Source organism: Mus caroli, unplaced genomic scaffold, assembly GCF_978045245.1.
Source record: "Mus caroli unplaced genomic scaffold, Mus_caroli_1 scaffold_16, whole genome shotgun sequence".
In the NCBI taxonomy this organism is placed as follows: Eukaryota; Metazoa; Chordata; class Mammalia; order Rodentia; family Muridae; genus Mus; species Mus caroli.
Genome location: NW_028227271.1, coordinates 61,992,093 through 62,012,500, shown reverse-complemented (window position 1 = coordinate 62,012,500; position 20,408 = coordinate 61,992,093). Strand labels below are relative to the sequence as shown.

The 20,408-nt window shown below is 36.2% G+C and overlaps 1 protein-coding gene across 4 annotated transcripts in view; it reads right to left on the bottom strand.

The window, feature by feature from the left end:
• The window catches only part of Angpt1 (angiopoietin 1), a 241,844-nt gene that overhangs the window by 46,553 nt on the left and 174,883 nt on the right, over positions 1-20,408 (bottom strand). For all 4 annotated transcript variants that reach the window (XM_021183364.2, XM_021183365.2, XM_029469437.2 and 1 more), the window contains 2 exons: positions 13,357-13,484; positions 4,482-4,583 (listed from right to left, as the gene is read on the bottom strand). In XM_021183364.2, the coding sequence (XP_021039023.1) occupies positions 4,482-4,583; positions 13,357-13,484 (230 nt within the window). The remainder of the gene's footprint in view (positions 1-4,481; positions 4,584-13,356; positions 13,485-20,408) is intronic.

Genomic DNA, 20,408 nt, shown 5'->3' with positions numbered 1-20,408 from the left:
AACCTACTGAGAGGATCTGTCACAGTATACAGTCACTCTCTGCTTCCTGCTTTTCTTCTGTCAGATGACAAGTTATTTGAGGGCACTGGTATCCTCCTACTCTGTATGATCTAAGTATCCAAGGGCCTTACTTGGCTGAAATGTAATGTGTGTAGATCAATAGCATTCTTCAACCAGCTTTTAGACATGAATGTGTTATGATAACCTGAGCATTGCTTAGAGGAACAAATGTTATTTTAACCCAAAAACTTAATTAAGAAATGAAAACTTAAAGCCAACTGTTTGTACAAATGAAGATGTTGACCACTCCCTCCTCAGTCTTTGCTGCTTGCCTGTGAAGAATTCCCAGAGTGTTCCCAGTTTGAAGTTAACCCTTCAAACTGAACCTTCTGCAAAGCTGATTAGCTGATTTGGTGATAATGGAGTTTGCAATGTTGGAGGTCTAGAGCCTAATTACAATTTATCTTGAAGCCATCTTTAGCTCCCCAGATAGCTTTTTCCTTGCTCATTTCAGTGTCATCTAATATCCTGTAACTAACAGGTAAAAACATCTTGGAATCCATAAACTGACAAAATCCTAGTTTCCACCAATGAAAGAAAGGGCTACCGATGCAGACAGCATCTCAGGCCTACAGCAGACTTCTATTTTGCTCTAACCCTCCTCACTGATGTTTCCACTAATGCATGTTTGATATGTCTTGACTTACGAACTTCTTTCTTCTGTTACTATAGAAAACTTTGTGACATTGCTTCCATGATGGAACATAGAATTAGGGTAACCTAAGTCTGTGGATCCCAAGCCAAATAAACTGTCTCTAATCCCCTTTGAGGTCAGTGTTATGATTGAGCGTCAACCTGTCTTAATGGGAAAGTACCTGTCTCCTTTTTCCTCTTCTTTGACCCTATTTCTCTCTTTCTCTTTCTATACAGCTTAAATGCTTTAGTATGTAGCAAAGAAAATTTTAAGTTCTTATACCCACATCAATAACTAATCATTAATAATTCTGATGGCTCCTTTTACTTGGAAATGAGTACTAGACAGAGCTGTGAGCTATTTATGAACAGAGATGACTTACACACACACACACATATATGTATATGTATAAGTATATGTATGTGTATGTGTATGTGTATGTGTATGTGTATGTGTATGTGTATGTGTATGTGTATGTGTATGTGTATGTGTATGTGTATGTGTATGTGTATGTATATGATTGTGGGCATGAAAATCAGTATATTCAAAAAGTTCCATAGGTAAGTTCGCTATGCAATAATGGTGAAGATTCATATGAATATGACATTAAAAAACTATGTACAAATTAGGAAAATATATTAATCAGATAAAATTATCTAAATGAAGGAGGCAGCACATCACATATTCATAATGGTCTCCATACCAGGAGACACTTTTGAGTATGGGACTGATACAAAGAATTCAAATTGTTCATAAAATATAATAATCAATAGCTCAAAAGCATTTTTAATTATTTTTGTATACAATACGTTATTACAAGACTTTCTTTTATCTCAAATTTTCTGTAAAAACTTGATTCCCCAGAGAAGGGGGATGTCTGGAGTGTGGGGCACCTCTCACAGGTGAAGGGGAGGGTGGGTGGATGAAGAACTCTGGGAGGGGAGACCAGGAGGGGGCAACATTTGGGATGTAAATAAATAAAATAATTAATTTTTAAAAACTTTTTTAAAATGATAAGAATTCTGTTCTGAGGTTAAGGAGACAGAGATACACAAACTTCAGTAGACGGAGTGGATTCTTCTATTAGGAATAAAATGGACATCCATACATGCTCATGACAATTAGTCTATTCTGTTCTGTCAGTCAGATTTGCACAAGGAACTTAGATGCCATGAAAGAGATGCTGGTTAATTTCATTTGTCTTCCAGTTGTTAATAAAAGGGGAAACACTGGAATTTAAAGAAAAACAATACTGACTTCAAATTGGCCTCAAGAGTCACATTATACTTTTAAAATACAGGGAGAGGAAAGGACCAATATTCATTAATTTTGCCAAAACCTGAAAAAATGTTCAATTTCAGTCTGCAATTTTTCCAAGTTAATAAAATAATTGTCTCTGATACTTTATTTGTTTTGTCTGATAATGCTCGCAGGAAGTATTGACTTTTTATAGAAGAATCAAAATTGAAACCAGACACAGGCCTTGTACTCTACGGGCTTCATTTTTCTTTCATACAAATTATTAAAGAAAGCAGATAAGTCTGGTTTCCCAAAGGTTCCTTTTACTCTACAATTAAAGCCCACATTAGAAGCATCTCCTCGTACTCCTGAAACACCTAGCCCAAGAAAGGCAGAAAGAAACTTTGATTTAAAGACATTTTTTCTTACTTTTTTTCAATATAGACATGAGAAATGCAATTTAAAAGATGCGTTTAATTTTTTTCCTAAACGACAACTCCTAGAAAGTACCTAGCTGCTAAAAGGAAATGTTTTCAATAGGAAGCTTTGTTTATAGAGATAATTGTCTTTAAAACAAACCAAGTCTGTCCCCAGGGCATTAGTGACTGCCTGTCATAAAGCTGCCACTTAAAGAAGTTTGTTGGACTCTCTGGTTCATTGGCTTTATTTGCAGGAAGACTGGTGGTGACTGTGGTGTCTCTATGGCCTGAAGGAGCACTAGAGTCCATCAATGCCCCATTAGGAGAACGCCCACAGACTTTTTTCTCAGCAGTAAATGCCTTTACAAGTCTGTAACTCAGGTTTTACCGGATTTCCTCCTAAGGAAGACCTAAGAGACAGCAAAGTTCAGAATGCTTCCATGGGCAAAAGCCAATGTTGAGAAGCAAGTCCTTTGCAACTTCCATGTTTTAAGGGGCTTAAAAGGGAAAAAACAAAACTACTGTGTAATTTTTTTGGGGGGGGTTGATGACGTTGACACCAAATTCTGGAAAATGTATTGGGAAAGAGGCAGGCCACATGTAGCAGTCAGTAGGAAGTAATGACATTGGGGTAGCCAGCAAGATGGGTGTAGGGGGCAAGTCAAAGGTCATAGCTACATTCAATGTCCCCAGAGTGGAGACTCAGAAGACAAAGGCGGAAATGCTGCATGCTGAATGCTCAAACACATTCAAGCCAAGGAAGCTTGAAGCCAGTGTCCCACATAAGGGGAGCAGGTGTAGGTAAGACTGATGCAGGCTCAGCTCCACCTTGCTAGTTTGTTTTGAGGGGAAAATAAAAAGGGAAGAAAGTTCTGAGAAAGCTGTAGCACTTTTGACCCTGTGCTTTGATGAACATTAACTAATGGATTCTTTTAATTTAGAAAATCTTCATACTCAATTTTGCTAAAACGTTTAAAAAATTCGGAACTAATTTTCCTCTCAGACCATAAATAATTGACACTGGGGTGATACATTTTTCAAGTTTGAATAAAGCATGATAGCTTTTCTTATTTAAAAATGAGGGGAAAGGATAAATTCCAATGGTTAACGAATAATTCTAGGCCAGTTCCAATAATGAAAACACAATTGTCAAAGAATGGATATGTAACACATAGAACCTTATCTTTCAGGATTGTTATGAGGAACTAGAATGGTGGGTTAGTTTCTAAGGCCCTTTTCCTTTTATGTGATTCTACACAAACATGAGTGTGGGAGTTCTGAGTTTGAAAACACAGTCCTGAAATGAGTCTGTAACAATAGGTCAAGTTTTTATTCTGCCATTCACTGGTAGATCAGTTCTGGAGAAATCACTTAACTCCCAGTGTCTTCCTCTTGTATTACATCATAGCTTACCTTCTGCATCTGCTTTGTACAGTTGAACAAAGAACCGGGGTTATATCTTAATAGAATTTTATTTCATGACAGAAAGGATTACTGGGGATAGTTTTGTTTATAATCTTTTCTTTTTCACTTTTGGGGAGAAAAAGTGTTAGAAAACCAAATCAAGAACTATGAAGAAATTTCAATGTAAAATAATGAAAAACTTCTACCCTTAAAATGGTTCTAAAAGTTTACAACTGTACTTGGGAAATGCTAACTTTGACATGAGAAATGTGACAATCCCATGAGAGAAGTCCTAGATGGTCACATGCAAAGATTATATGGAGCCATTCCCAATCAGAGCTCCACAGCTTGAAACAGTGTGAGAGAGGTCACAGCTAGTATTCGTCTTGCTCCATGACCTGTGGCCCTGCACAGCTTCCTGTCCTGATCACATCACCAACCTGGGTCGGAGTTCTAGTTTCTCCCACTAGGAACAAATTCAAGAGTGCATAACAGATCACCAAGTAATTATAATAATACATGTTCTTTCTATTACACACATGGAAATAATTTACTGAACATGATTTATGAATGTTTTGTGTCTAATGAAAATAATGTCTTTAATGTAAGAGTTGTTATTTTAAATAACTCAAAAGCATCTAGAAGTGCAAGGGTTTATCGTATATTGTGCATGAAGATAACCCACGATAAAACATCAAAAGGCACTGTAAATTCTTCCATCTTACCATTTTATACTCCTTCCAGCCCCTCTGGAAATCCAGGCTCCCATCTTCACGGTGTTGTATTACTGTCCAACCTCCCCCATTCACATCCATATTGCAAAATACCTGGGAAACAACAGGAAAATAATGGAAAGTGGAAATTACATACATCTCTAAAACATGTAAATCTAATATATTTCAAAATATAAATAGGATAGACAGGACTCTTTTGTAAGAAGAGGAAAACAATTACACTTCACACATATTTATTGGTTATTTCTCCCACAATTCACATTTTTTACTGCACCTGATAAAATTCAAGCAGAAACATTTAATTACTTCTAAAAGTGTAAGTTGCACGGCTGAAAAGTAACCTTATTTTCAGAGCACAATACAATTTTAGAGGTTGAGATATAGGTCGGTGGTAGCAGGCTTATCAGGTATGTGAAAAGCCCTGACCAGCATCAACTCCTATTACCCCTGACAAACTTAGAAGTCTCAAACTGAAATAGGCACTTATAGAAGTTTACATTTTAAAACAATTACTAATGTCCCCAATATTATATATCATTTTTTGGCCAATATATAAGGTTCAATTTTATTTAATGTTTTATTGAAATATTAATGTAATTAAGAACAAAATATTCAATTTTGTATTTTCAGGACTCATGCTTGCATACTATATTGCATACTGTAATAATTACTCTTGCTTGTTCACTATTACCCAGGGGACAAAATTTGGTGTATGGATTGTTAAAAATAAATTATTTAAATTTTAGTCATGAACAATATGGCTGAGTGTATGCCTCTTAACTGTGGCAAGCTTTCCATTCCTATGTAGAATAGTCATTCAAAGATTCAGTGATTGTTTCAATTACTCTACATACAGGAACACTTATTTTAAAACTGATTCACTCTCCCCATACAGCTGTAATGGCATTTACAGAAATACATTGCAAAGTGATTACTCTGGAAAGCAGTCACTGTGACTCATGACATGTGCATCTGGCAGTTTGATTCTTCAAGAGCTGAAATATGAGGAGCACCATTCGTTCACCAATGGAATAGTCAAGCATATTGAAGGCTGGTGAAAAGTGTGCACACGAGGCACCACCAGCAAGCTGGCACTGTGTTAGAGCACAGATGGCCAAAGGGTATGGAAACAATGGCAAGAACCATTATTCACAGCAGAGTTCGTTCCTCTACTTCTTGAGAGTGAAGGGACTAAGACATGCATATGAATGTGTGTGCATAGGAGTTAGGATACCTGGTCTCCTGAGGGTTCTTCCTCTAACTTGACACTTACCCTTATGTCTTTATTATCCTAGGAATTGACTCATCTCCAAATTCATACATTTAAATTCCCTTTCTATTTCCAAGATCACTCTTCTGCTATTCTTCTACCTTTCTGCATCTGCTGTGTGTCCTCGCCATGACTCCTAACAAATTTCCCCTTAATTCTACTATATTCACCCACTTGTTCTTTCATGTCAACATGCATTCTTTGGCATTGAGTCTATATATATTACAACAGAGGAAATTATGATAAATAGAAGATGGATCATGCTCTCAAAACACCTTGACATTTCAACACTGATTGCTCTCATAAGGGTAAGAAGGCAGCAGAGTCCATAATTTTCCAACTTCAGTGATCTCAAGAAATAATAGCAGTAGTGATATAAATAGACTTCATACAAAGAGCTAATGAGTAAGAAAAGAAATGATTGTCATTTAGGACGTTGAGTTATATGTAGCATGGCCACCCAATAGAAGGAGTATCAATGGGTAGCTAGAAATGAGATGATCTACTGGAGGCAGACCAAGGGTATATGTGTAAGAAAATGGGAGGATAAGGAAGAGTCATTAAAAATGACAAGATTATTTATATCAGATAATTTGAATATTTAATGTGCATTTCTTAACTTGATCCAGCACAGCTTATGAAGGTATACTTATTAAATCTACTCTACAAATGCCACACAGAGATTTGTAGTAGCCTATCAATGGTTACAATTAGCAATAGTGGTGAACTTAGCAGTTGAGTTGGATTGTAACAAAGATTTAGGATTTGAACCTTTCATATGCCTAATTCAAATTTATTGGTAGTAAGATAACTAAAAGTAAATTTAAATAAATAAAGAAAAAGTGCTTAGAGATAGGAGGGGCAGTCCATGAATAGGTTTTAGTAAATAATTGCTATACACACAATACACATCGGTAACTTGTGAATGGGCACATATTTTATTTTATTTTTTATCTATCATTTCTTACATAGTAACCTATTGTAGATATTAAATTAATATTCATTGCAGTCATAGATAAGAAAATGTGACTAACAGAATCCCAAGAAAATGAGTTATATGTGGGGTTGTGAAGGAGATAAAATTAATCAGCCATTTCAGAGAAGTCAAGTTAAATGAGTATTTTTTAAAATACCTACAAACTTGAAATGAAGGAGGCATTAGTGACCTTGGCCCAAGAGATTTCAGGATCCCTATAAGACTAAACTCAGGTAAAAGAGTTTAAGTGGAGCATTAGAGATTCCAAAGAAACACCAGGGCCAACTAACATTTGAAAGTAATGGATGTTAGATATCAAGAAAATATTCTGCTATGAGAAAGTAATGTCACTGGTTTCTTAATGAAATTTCAAAATGTATTAATTGACTAATCCAAACAATCTCTGTCATGTATTTATTTATGTATATGTGTATATGTATGAATCTATCTACCCATCTACTCACTCACCCACCCACCTATCCATCCATCCATCCATCATCCATCCATCCACCTATCCATCCATCCATCAATCCATCCATCCATCCATCCATCCATCCATCCACTCACCACCTACCTACCTATCTACCTCTCCTTCTACTCCTTCTATCTATCCGCATTCTACCCATTGTCGCCACCTCCATTTATTTCTTTATGAAACTTTAGCTACCTACAAAAGTTAGTGTCCCAAGCTATAAATCTACCTAGATGCTCAGTAAAGTCATCACCACATTTGTACATTTACAAAGTATAGAGAAAACTTTGCTATGAGTTTTTAAAGACAATTACTTAATGTAATTCTACATACTTTGTTCTAAATCACCCACATTTTTTTTCCTGAAACACAGCTTTCCTTTTAAAAGGAGGCATCTGACAACAACTTGCAATATTAAGTGTTGAGAATGCATTTTGAGAAAGCCCAGAGAAAAACAGAGGGAAAGATGTTAAGGGATGCAAGATGGTCTGATTCTTATGAACATGCAACAGCAACAATGATACCAAATGCCATTGACAGGATATAGGGACAATAGAACTAAGCTGACTTGAGGATTAGATAAAGCTTCAACTCTGCTTTCTCTCATTTGTGAGTGTGTGTGTGTGTGTGTGTGTGTGTGTGTGTGTGTGTGTGTATAGATTAAGGGCACAGAAAAATCTTCTAGCAGAATTTGGAATAAGTGTTCTTAGATCTTAGATATATTTTACAGATGATAAAAAATAGGTTTTTATTATTTAATATTATTGTTTGAATTTAGCACAATATATATTGAATTGAAGTATTGATATACATGACATTGAATATTATTTATATTAGTTATAATTTATTATGAATAGAATAACCTGTTCAAAACCAAATTATTCAAATGTTCAACACATTTGCTTTATAAGCATGATTATGGGGCTCTGTTTATTACTACTGCTATCATGATGACTGATCATGCTAAAATTTTAATCTATATCTACTTAAGTTGGGTTCAATCTTGAAAAAAAAGGAAAGAAAAGCCAATTTTAAAATCTATATTCAGAAGAAAAATAAAAAGTCCCTTCCTAACATATTAAGGACATTCCATGTAATGATCAATTTCAGAAGGCTCTGAGACATAAGAGTCCTGAAGAGTTCATTTGCTGGTCTTGTGTGGTCTGTGCTATCTGGCATGTTTTTCCTGTGGACAGGGGCCGTGCTCCATTTGCTACGTCTGTTGCATCTATTCATTCTATGACTGGGGCTTAGCTCTGTCCAAGAAAAGGCTGAATTGGCTTCTTCCCCAGGCAAGGTCAAAGCTCTCAAGCATTAAACACCTTTTAACTTAATACAGAGTTTTAAATCCAAACAAAAGGGGAGAATTTGATTCACATAGTTTTTACGCTTCTTTGCTTTATACAAATTGGAATGATTAACCTTCTGGATGCTAATTATTTTTTAATAACCTTAAATGGAAAAGGCTTAACATATTTGTTACAGTACTTTCTTCAGAATTAGAAGAATTATGTGTTCAGAAACAAATTTTTAATATTTTACAATAAGACTTATGATTTAATGGTTTGTTTTTAGACGAAGCTAAGCTGACTACAGGGCATTTGGCTTTAAACACTTGTGAAATGAAAAGAGAAATTCTGTTTCCCACTACTGTGTCTCGAAGGGAATGCAGAGTGAAATAACCACAAACCATGAATACTACAAAACAAAAGAAAGATATAAAAGATAGAATTCTCATCTTCTATCTGCTTGAAAAACTAAATCACCCTAAACTACTGCTTTTGCCTTCCACATGACACTTAAAACAATGCTTTCCAAACTTAGCAATCATTTCTTTCTATGATGCCAGTCAAAATAGACCGTGGCAGCATGCACAGGACCTTCAAAGGTTCAAAACAGATGAGGTCCAGTGGTCAGAGGAGGAAGCAGACAGGAGTTCCCATCCCTAACTAAGAAGCCACCTCCAACTGACATCTGCTTACAAAGGAAAACAATTCTTTAATGCAATCTCACTGGGTAGATTAACCACACTTCAGAGTAGACCCCATTCCCACCAGTAGAGGCCCAGTACAAAAGGAACTCAGTAATATTTTGTAGAGTTTTAGTTCCACAGTACTGTGTCTGGGCATTTTTGTGTTACAGTTTTTTGGCTTGTATATTATGGCTTCTGAAATTTTGTTTTTGTTTTTTGTTGGTGTTGGTGGTGATGTGTGTGTGTGTGTGTGTGTGTGTATTGTGTGTGTATCTGTGTTTTCTCTTATTCTTTTTTATTCTGGTTTATTTTCTTGTTTTAAAGAAAGGCAAAAATCATGGAGTTGGGTGGATGGCAAGGGTAGGATCTGGGAAGTGGGGGAAGGGAACCATGGTTAGAAGATAGGATATGCACTAGCAAGATTTTGCTGAAAGGACCCAGATATAGCTGTCTCTTGTGAGACAATGCCGGGGCCTAGCAAACACAGAAGTGGATGCTCACAGTCAGCTATTGGATGGATCACAGGGCCCCCAATTGAGGAGCTAGAGAAAGTATCCAAGGAGCTAAAGAGATCTGCAACCCTGTAGGTGCAACAACATTATGAACTAACCAGTACCCCGGAGCTCTTGACTCTAGCTGCATATGTATCAAAAGATAGTTGGCCATCACTGGAAAGAGAGGCCCATTGGACTTGCAAACTTTATATGCCCCAGTACAGGGGAACGCCAGGGCCAAAAAGTGGGAGTGGGTGGGTAGGGGAGTGTGGAGGGGGAGTATATTGGGGACCTTTTGGATAGCATTGGAAATGTAAATGAGGAAAATACCTAATAAAAAATATAAAAAAAAAAAAGAAGATAGGATATGAAAAGTATGGGTACTCAATTTAATAGACAGATAGATAGATAGATAGATAGATAGATAGATAGATAGATAGATAGATAGATAATAGATAGAAAGAGAGATAGATAATAGATAGATAGATAGATAGATAGATAGATAGATAGATAGATAGATAGATATTCTGGTATATTACTGTCCCAGCATCTCCTAATAGATGAGTATTTGCTGTTATTCACTCTTGTCTGTTATCTTTGTTTTGTTTTATTTTGTTTTGTTTATTGATTATTTTATTTATTTATATTTCAAATGTTATCATCCTTCCCAGTTTCCCCTTCACAAGCCCCAATCTCTTCCCTCCTCCCCCATCTGCCTGCCCACTCCTACCTCAGAGCCCTAGCATTCCTCTACCCTGGGTCATCCAGGACCAAAGGAATCCCCTCCCATTGATGCCACGTAAGGCCATCCTCTGCTAGATATGCAGTTGGAGCCATGAGTTCCCCAATGTGTACTCTGTCATCTTAACTATTTCATTGATTACTTCATATACCATATCATACACACTTCACTTATATTAATATTGCTAATTTTTAGAGGCAAGTATAGTTAACCTCTGATGAACGTGTGAGAACATTACAAAAAGAATTAAAAGAGATGAGCTTTTGCTGAGCATATTCAAGAACAGTAGTGACTGTTATGTTAACCATACCCCGGTCTAATTAGAAAAGACACATAATGAATTTTCTCATTTTATATTAGCTTTTAAATCCAATAATCAGCTTCTGAAATTCTTGTAATGAACTCATAAACATGTGTTATTTCCAAGGCCATGTTAAATGATTATAGTAAGAGACTTCAAACAAAATGTGTTACCAGCCTTAAAAAGTGTAGGAAAATCAGTCTGAATCAAAGAATACTGATACTTGTGAAAGAATTCTGTTAGGTGTAGCAGCCCTCTGCTACATATGTGACACACATGTGTAGCAGCCCTCTGCTACATATGTGACACACAGGAGGGCGGGACAACATTTCTGATGTAAATAAATGAAAGAAGTGTGTAAAAATCATGATGGAAAAAAAGAAGTTCTCTTAGGGAAAAGAAGAAATATATATTCCTTTAAACTCCTAATGAGAACACTTTTAGTTTACACAACGAAAAGTCTGGAAAACCCTATTGTAATGTGGTGGCTGGCTCTTACACTGAATTCCTCAAGAGTGTGTGTGTGTGTGTGTGTGTGTGTGTGTGTGTGTGTGTGTAGACTTATTTTAGGATATCCAAATGCCCCTCCCTACCATCAGTTTTTCTCATCTCTCGTATGTTCATATTTTTGTATGATTCTTTGTTTTATTTTATTTTAAGTCACACATTACTTGGTTCAAAGAATGTTGTCCAGAATGCATACCAAAAAAAAGTCAGGTGAAATCAAAGAGCATTTGTGAGTCTTTCCCACATCTTGTGCCTTCTACCCCATCTTTCTCACTCCCACCTGTAGAGCAAATCTGAAGGCTTCTTTCAAGAAGAAAATTATCTCAAGAAAAGAGAAAAATAGCAAAACAGCCATACCCAGTAGACCTTATTGAAATCAGGATCAAGAGACAGGTGTATAAGAGATTTAGCCTTTGATTGGACCAGGACTCTAGACCAGACATGAGGCCTTGTATTGTATGTGGCACACTGGTATCCAAGATTCACCTACCTTGCTTATCAAAAGGTCCCGAAATCAGGAAAACTGTTGGGATTAGTGATACTAGATCGACATGCTGATGATGTCATGGCTAGTTCATGCTTTACTTCATTTGCTCATTGATTTATTAAGGACCTAGTGTGTGAAGAAAACATGCTTGGCATGTTTGTAAAAAAAATGCCACAGTCCCTTCTTTGTAGAACTCTAATTATAGAAATGTCCTACAAAATTACCTGGGGAAATGGAAGGTCAAAATATGTGCATTTTTTCACAGGATTCAAAGAAAATGAAGATGCATAAACAGGTGCTACATAGGACAGAGGAAAGTGGTTTTTATTTTATTTTTTTATTCTATATTTTCTTTATTTGCATTTCAAATGTTATTCCCTTTCCTAGTTTCCCCTCTGAAAACACCCTATCCCATCCCTCATCCCTATGCTTCTATGATGGTGCTCCCCGACCCACCCAGCCACTCCTGCTTCCCAGTCCTAACATTCTCCTACACTGGGGCATTGAGCCTTCACAGGACCAAGGGCCTCTTCTCACATTGGTGTCCAACAAGGCCATCCTCTGCTACATATGCCACTGGAGCCATGAGTGTACCCCCTGGTTGGTGGTTAGAGGAAAGTGTTCTATCCAAGAATGGGCATCTGTCTTTGAGCCTTCTAAATGCAGCAAAACTTTTGCATGTTGAAATGCAGGTAGGTCTGTTGCCTCTGATCCCAGTGTCTTTCACTGCCTCACCTAAAGGTCCCTATGTAACCTCCTTCAAAAAGCCACCTCAAGCACTACACTTCTGTAATATTTGGTAACTCTAAATGACCATTTTCTCCATGACACTGAGAATTCTGTTTTTTATTTATGTTCTTTGACAGTTACTGGAAAATGAATGAGATCTAATTAATTGTACATAGATGGATGTTTAATGGACCAATGCAGTGGAGGGTCTGTAAAAGAGACAGGATAGCATGATGTTGCTTAATTGCTTCCAAGTTTACTTTAGGCATGGGTCAACATGAAGAATGGCATGTTCTCCCCACCTGCATTCAAGTACCTATGAGAGCTCATTCTTTCACTATTGTGTGATAAGACAGGCTACATTCCTTTCATGTTAACAGGAGCAATAATTCTGTAAATCCCTGGAGTTGGACATGCTATGTCCAACTGGCTATGGACATGCTCTCTGACATCTTGGGACTTTGGAAGATCACTCTAATATGTTCTTATGTACAGAGGGGAAATGTGAAAGCAGCATATAGTTTGTACAAACAAGCATGCCTGAGCACATCCAAGAAACAGAAGAAAACAAAAGTTTATGTAGTAAACAGATCAGAGGTACTGAGGCTAGACAATGTCTGCAGAATATCGGTTTCATTGTCTATGGACCATCCTTAAAATAAAATCCCTCAGGTAACAGAAAAAGAGTAGCTGACATGCATACATGCACGTGTGTGTGCATGCGTGTGTGCGTGCATGCCTGCATGAGAGCGAGAGCGAGTGAGAGAGAGAGAGAGAGAGAGAGAGAGAGAGAGAGAGAGAGAGAGAATGTGTATCCAATGTGTACTGTGTTCAACAGCTAACAAATTTGTTTGATTATATAGCAATTCAACCAGGATCTGCTTTCCATCCCATAAACAAGCACTTCTGATCTTACCTTTTTGGGTTCTGGCATATTATTAAAATAAATAGTGTAGATTCCACTCTTATTAAAACCAGCTTGATATACATCTGCACAGTCTCGAAATGGTTTCTCTTCTTCTCTTTTTCCTCCCTTTAACAAAACTGCAAATTTAAAAGAGAGAAACTTTAATATGTAAATAAGAACTTCAGTATTATTACCACCCAATGGATTACAAACATAGCAGGTCTTTGCTGTCTTGACTTAATATCCACACTGTATATATTAAAAATTAAAACATACCCACCTACCAAATAACTGGTAAGCTTAAAAATTGAGAGAAAAACCAGTGGATCAATTTCCAATTATATAGTAATCTTATATTAATTTATTTATTTTGGTTTTTCTATATCTTCAAAACCTCATCCTGTTGGACAAATCACATGATTATGTAATGCTCCCTACTGTTGGAATTTATGTCAATGTTTCCTATCCAATTTGTGAAACAGTTCTATTTAAATTTCAAAGAAAAATTTATTTATTTCATTGTTGGGAATCTCACATGTTAGGTATATGTTCTCAATGAGTTATATGTAGCTCAAACTCCAGGTTTAAAAATATCCCAAAACCTTTAAAAAGTACAAACTAATTAATTCTTTGAGAACTTCCTACATTCATACAGTGCCTTTTGATTGACTCATTCCTTACTCTTTCCAGTGCCTCCCACTCACACCCCTCTTGACGTTATGTTGTTGTTTTTTTAAATGACTCACACAGTCCAATGTTTTATGTCTAAATACTGTTTAATGTGGGGCCACCCAGTGGAGCATAGTTGACTTGCCAGCAGCCACACCCTTAAATAAAACTAATTTTCTTTCCCTTAGAATTTGAATCCCTGCTTCCCCTGTGCTAGAATGTTGACTGTCTTGGCCTCATGTGAAGGTCTTATGGAGGTAATGATAGCTGCCATGAGTATAGTGGTTCTGTAATGCCAGGACAACACTGGTGTTCCAGTCTTCCCTGACCTCTACCTTTTAAAAACATTTCTTCCTCTCCTTCCAATGGTTCCCAAGACTTGGTGGAAAGGGTTGATTATATATGTCCCATTTCCAGCTGAACCCTCCACAGACACTTATTTTCAGCACTATATCCAACTTTGAGTTTCTGCATTAACCACCAGCCACTGCACAAAGACATTTCTCTAGTGATATTAGAAAAATGAAATCAGAAGGCAGTTTGATACTATGTCCATTTTACATGATAATAGTATATTTGCCTCTAAGGTTTGTGTCTTCTGTTGTTGGATACATCTACATTATCAGATATTCCTTTCTTCTTGTAGATATAATCACAATGAAGTTGGTTGCCCACATGCCACTTGTACCTTTATCACACTCTTGAAACTATACAGAGTAGCTCTAATTAAATTTATACACTTTTTTGATTTCTAGAATTTAAGGTGATGTATTTCTAAACTTATTCCTAAACTTAATTTCTAAATACTATGAATTTGTTCATTTTGTACCATCTGTGCAATGAATGATCTGACTTCTGGGTATTAAATAACACACAAAGTGCAGTTAAACTTTATAGGTTTTTAAATTGGCTTATAAATTTATAAACTTTATTTTCCCTTTTTTCCTTTCTAATATATATATATATATATATATAATACATATAATACATACACACACACACACACATATACATATATATTTTGAGACAGATTTTCAGAGTTTCTTTATACAACTCTGGCTGTCCTGGAACTCACACTGTAGACCAGGTTGCCTTTGAATTTAGAGATCTGCCTGTCTGCATTTCCCTCCATGCCTGATTATTGTCTTATGTACTGTACCCTCCTCCAGCCTTGAGCAGGCTGGTTCAGACCTGGTCTGCCACAACAGTCTAGCCCACCTAGGGTGGAGTCTTCTCTCACAGTCTCTCCCATGCAGCCTCAGCCTTCCTCTCGGGAACCCAGTTCATGTAGCCACTGGCAGCTACAGTTTTATACTTTCAAAATCTAGTTGTTTTAATAACTTTGGCTTTAATAATTTTTTATTTCTAGAACTCTTCAATCTAAGCCCACATAACATTGCTGCCTATGTTTGATACTTTAAACATTCACATTACATTTGATGTATAAATTCTTTCTTTAAGAAGTACTTTGGCCATATCAGTCACTATTCCATTGTAACAAAAGCTAATAATGAGTTTTTTAATGAGAAACTAATGAGAAACGCCTTATTTTACTCACTAAGCTTTTCCCACTTATAAGTTCTCATTAAATGAAATAAAAGTACAAATTGACCATTTAAATGTTTCTGGCTAGAGATATATATGCTGTATAAAACATTAATGACAGTATTTTCTAATAAATATATAATATTTTAAAAATTGGTTTCATTTAATTAAAATTTTGTAGTAATATTTTGTGTTTAATGAATATGTTTTCAATCATTTTAATTCACAATGTTCCTACATGATAAAAACATCAAATATCCACTCTAAGTAACTGTTATTAAACAGATTTGTACTACATGAAAAGGCTCTAAAAATACTGGCTTGACTTAAGTGTAACTTAATCACATTTTCCTTTTATAAGTAATAAGCAATCTAATATTTATAGAATAAGTTATGTTAATATAAATATTTTAACCTTTTAAACTGCTAGATTATGTTCCAAGAAAGCAAAGTAGTTGTATGAGGTACATTTCTATAATGTAAAAAATAAAACGCTTAATAACTCATCATTTTATATGCAACTGATGCCTGTGCTAATGGTTTTTGCATAGTCATATCCAAAGCAATATTTAAGCATCATTATAAAAAACTACAGTGTCAACACAGAATGAGTACACAAACTGGAAGCTTTGACAGTGAAGCATAGTTGTCAGTTTGCTTGGTTGTTTGTTTGTTTTTGTTTTTTCTAAATGTATGCAAAGAAACGTTTAAAACATATAGGTAAATGTTTACTGAAAAAGCCATTTTTAGTAACACTGAGTATCTCAACACCATATCTAAAAACAAAGAAACAGTTTGGTAGGATTTGCTTATGAAATCTGTATGTTGGGCCATTAGTATTCAAAATCAATTGTTTTTACACACTTTATCTTGATCCCTTCTTAGTGTAAAAGTGAAAAATATCCTCATTGAATGCCCTGAACAGTACTGTGTAGGAAGACTGCCTGAAATTTATTATAGCATATGAGGATGACAAACACAGGAAAATGTGGTGAACAGAAACCCATAGAGGAAACTCAGTTTCCCTTTTAGGGTGAGAAAAGAAGAAAGTCGTTTATCTAGCAAGAAAATGTTTCTCCCATTGAACACACCACTTCCTGTACTCCTGCCTGTGGTTATTTAAGGGGAGCACAATCCCCTTCCTCCTTTCTTCACCTCCTGTGTCCTTTGCTTTTCCACTTCAGGAGGATGTGGGTAAAAGGGCTGTGGTATGCTAGAGAAGCTCTTTCACAAACATGAGGAAGGGAAAGGTTCTCTATTATATTACATTGTGGGATTTGTGTCAGTGATGTTTAAATTAGTAGCATAAATTCTTTACCAAGGAAAATATACTATGGTTAAATTTTTGTTGTGACAGTAATGTGTGTGACATAGATCTTTGGTTCGATCTGTGCTTTAATCAGCATTTTTGACAATCTGATAGATGTTCTGTCCAGGAGAAACTTTCTTTTCCCAAAGACTAGATTGCTTCTTCTAGATCACTAAAATTTGTCTTGAAAACTTTGATTTTTGGATGTTAAAATATTGAAAAAAATGAACTTAATTGAACAGATTCATCCACTGCTTATTTTGGGTATTTTTATTTTATATTGGGGTATAAAGAAGAATGCATTGAAATGGGTAGATTGACTTCCAAGGTGTTCATTAAAGTTAATCAACTTATGAAGTAGTTCTAAATATTTTGAGAGCAGGCATGTAAATCACAAACTAAGCGGAGTCAAGAACAATAATACTAGAGAAATAATAATTACTATCACTGATGTAATGAACGCATTGATAATGGCAACATTACACTCCCTTCACTTTTCTGAAATAAATACAACTGAAACATGGAAGTCCACAGGGAGTAGTAGCTACTATGACCTTTCTCTCCCTAAGTTCAAACCCTGTAGCTTATCAAATCCAGAAAAGCTAAAGTCATCTGGTCATTTATAGATTTTATTGAATTGGCCTCTTCTTATAAAACTTAATTGGCTTATTTCATTCATTGTGTCAATTGGAGTATAATAATTGCTTTAAGTCAAAAAGCCAGAAGTAGTTTCAGGGTATGCTGAAATTTTATCTAATAGTAAAAATTCAAAGACCTTTAATATTAAATAATAGCATTGTGATACATAGACCATATTTTGGTTTTTGTCATTTGAATAATTTCACTGTTAAATATTAGAGTGTTCTGAAATTTAGTGTAATGCTTAGATATTATGAAAGTAGGTAGAAGCAAAGAAAGAGTAAAAAAGATGAATTTGTTGAACTTTACAAGTGTCAGATACAGTGATAAACTTTTTACAGAAGTTTTAAGATTCATTAGACCAGTGGAGCCTGGAGGAGGACAAAGTAAATAATAACACAACACACACACAAACACACACACACACACAGAGAGAGAGAGAGAGAGAGAGAGAGAGAGAGAATGAATGGAAGAGGATGGAAGAGGTATCAGCTATTTTGAGTTGTAGAATGATCCAGAAACTGGCTCAATGTCTTTGGCTATCTTTCAGAGGCTTTAAACTTCTTGTAAAAGTAGACATACTTGAAAGCATGAATTTAACAACAATATGAACTAACCAGTACCCCCTCAGAGCTCGTGTCTCTAGCTGCATATGTAGCAGAAGATGGCCTAGTCTGCCATCAGTGGGAAGAGAGGCCCCTTGGTCTTGCAAACTTTATATGCTCCAGGGGAACGCCAGGGCTAAGAAGTGGGAGTGGGTGAGTAGGGGAGAGGGGCATGGGGAGGGTATAGGGAACTTTCGGGATAGCATTTGAAATGTAGATAAAGAAAATATCTAATAAAAAAAGATAAAAAATGAATTTAACTTTTGACCTTTATACCTAAAGATTCCTCTTTGACAGTATTATATTTTTTCTCTCCTAGTCTGTACTTCCCAATGGGTATACCTTCCCTCTAATTGAGAGTCTTGAATGTCACTGTTCTAACCTGCCTTATCCTAACATTCCCTTTCTTTCATCCTATCCTTGATCATGAATCAGGCATTGAAGAAGGGCTAAGGTTGCTTTTAGCATTTGTGGTGATCTCTATTTGCTTTCTCCTCACTCAGGAGGCATTCTCGATCCAGCTTCGTCAAGGCAATACTATCATTTCTGGCATCTTAAATCTTGTTTGCTGTACTTAGTATCTCAACTGTTACACTCCTATTTTCAACACTGCATCTCACTCTGGTCTTCTGTCATTCTTTGTATTCAATCTATGTAACTGCTTGGTTTCCTATGAGGATCCAATTCCTTTGTTCTTCAGAATGCAGTTCCTTCTGTATCCTTGACTTCCCTTTGTACTTCAGAAGTAATCATTGCTTCTCTTTCACTTTTCACACTGAACACTTACAGCCCCACTTCTCTTCCTCTAAGTTCACCACTCCTTTCTTTATTGTTTTACCTGCACAGTAAATAACTTTGGATGTGTATTAAGACTCCTTCACACACTATCTATCGTGGCTTCAAAGTACTACAGAGATGATTATAATATAAAGGAAGGCTTAACTGCATGTTCCCATGATTATTGATTGATTTCACATGTTTTATTTCTATTTATCTGTCAGAGTCCCTCCTGCTACCCCAGCTTTCATTCAACTTAGGCTAGCCAATCTGTCTAGCTACATTACTCTCTTCCCCTTTATTGATCTCTTTCATCTCCCAGTTATTATCAATGAAAAATGAATGAAACTATAAATAAAAAACAATGACCTTATGGTTTTATAATTGTTCTCTTTATTTCTTGTCACTTGTTTTTAATTAATTCAAAACCTATTAATTGAACACCTCCTAGGTGTAGAATTTTTGTCTCAGCAATAAAGATGCAGACAAAAGGACTATCAAACATGTTCTCAATAAGATCACAGTCAGAATTGGCGGTTGTCTATTATAGCAGTAGATCTTTCATGATAATTGCATCTATGATAAATAACTTCACGACAGCACAAAACTTAGCTCTTTACTGGCATAAGCAAAAAGATAACTTTAGGTAAAACATGATCAGGTTTCCAACTGTGTGACTCTAAGATGTGTTTCTTTATCTTCCTCATGATTCATTTTGTTGGTTCTCTACCTGGTCACAGGACTGCTGGCAACAGCCTCTAGGGCTATCATATTACTAGTGTAAACAGAATATCAAAAAGAAAGAATGCAGATAATTGTTATCTTAAAGACATATGTCAAGTACATTGGGAACTTTCAAGGAGAATGAGCTCCATCTGCCAAGCAGACTCAGGAGAGCTGCCTCAAAGAGATAACACTTAAAATAATAAAACCTGCAGAACAGCTCAACAGAAGTAAAGTTTAAGAGCCTTGTATGTCAGTTCAAAGACTTCACTCATGCACATATCAGCAATAAATCTAGAAAGGCTTGTGGAAGGGTCATTCTTCATTCTATTCATTTAGCCTTATCTGTATAACCAAATCTTTGTCATCTAAAGTGAAGAACAGGAACATGAGCAGGTGCATGTCTATCTGTCACCAGGCAACATTTGGTCAGTAAGCAACTGGAAACTGAGACCAGCAGCTGTTGACTGTTCACTGCATTTCCCTTCATTTGAGGAACCAATCTCAACCCAGATGGTGTACCGACCACCCAATTTACTTCAGGGAAGGGCCAGGAAAGCTGAGGCAGAGGGTCACTTGAATCCATATGAACCTTCAAGAGAAAACTTCCTGGAATGTGGACTTATTAATTCTTAATCTTAGCCACCCTAGAGAACACAGAGATCCATTAGCCTTGCTTTGAGAGGCAAGGCAAAGCACTGGCTCTTCTTGTTAGCCAATAGCCTGGTGTAAGAAATCAATTACTGAGACCGTTCTTTCCCGACTGAAATGTGGTGAGTGAGTCAAAGCTTTTC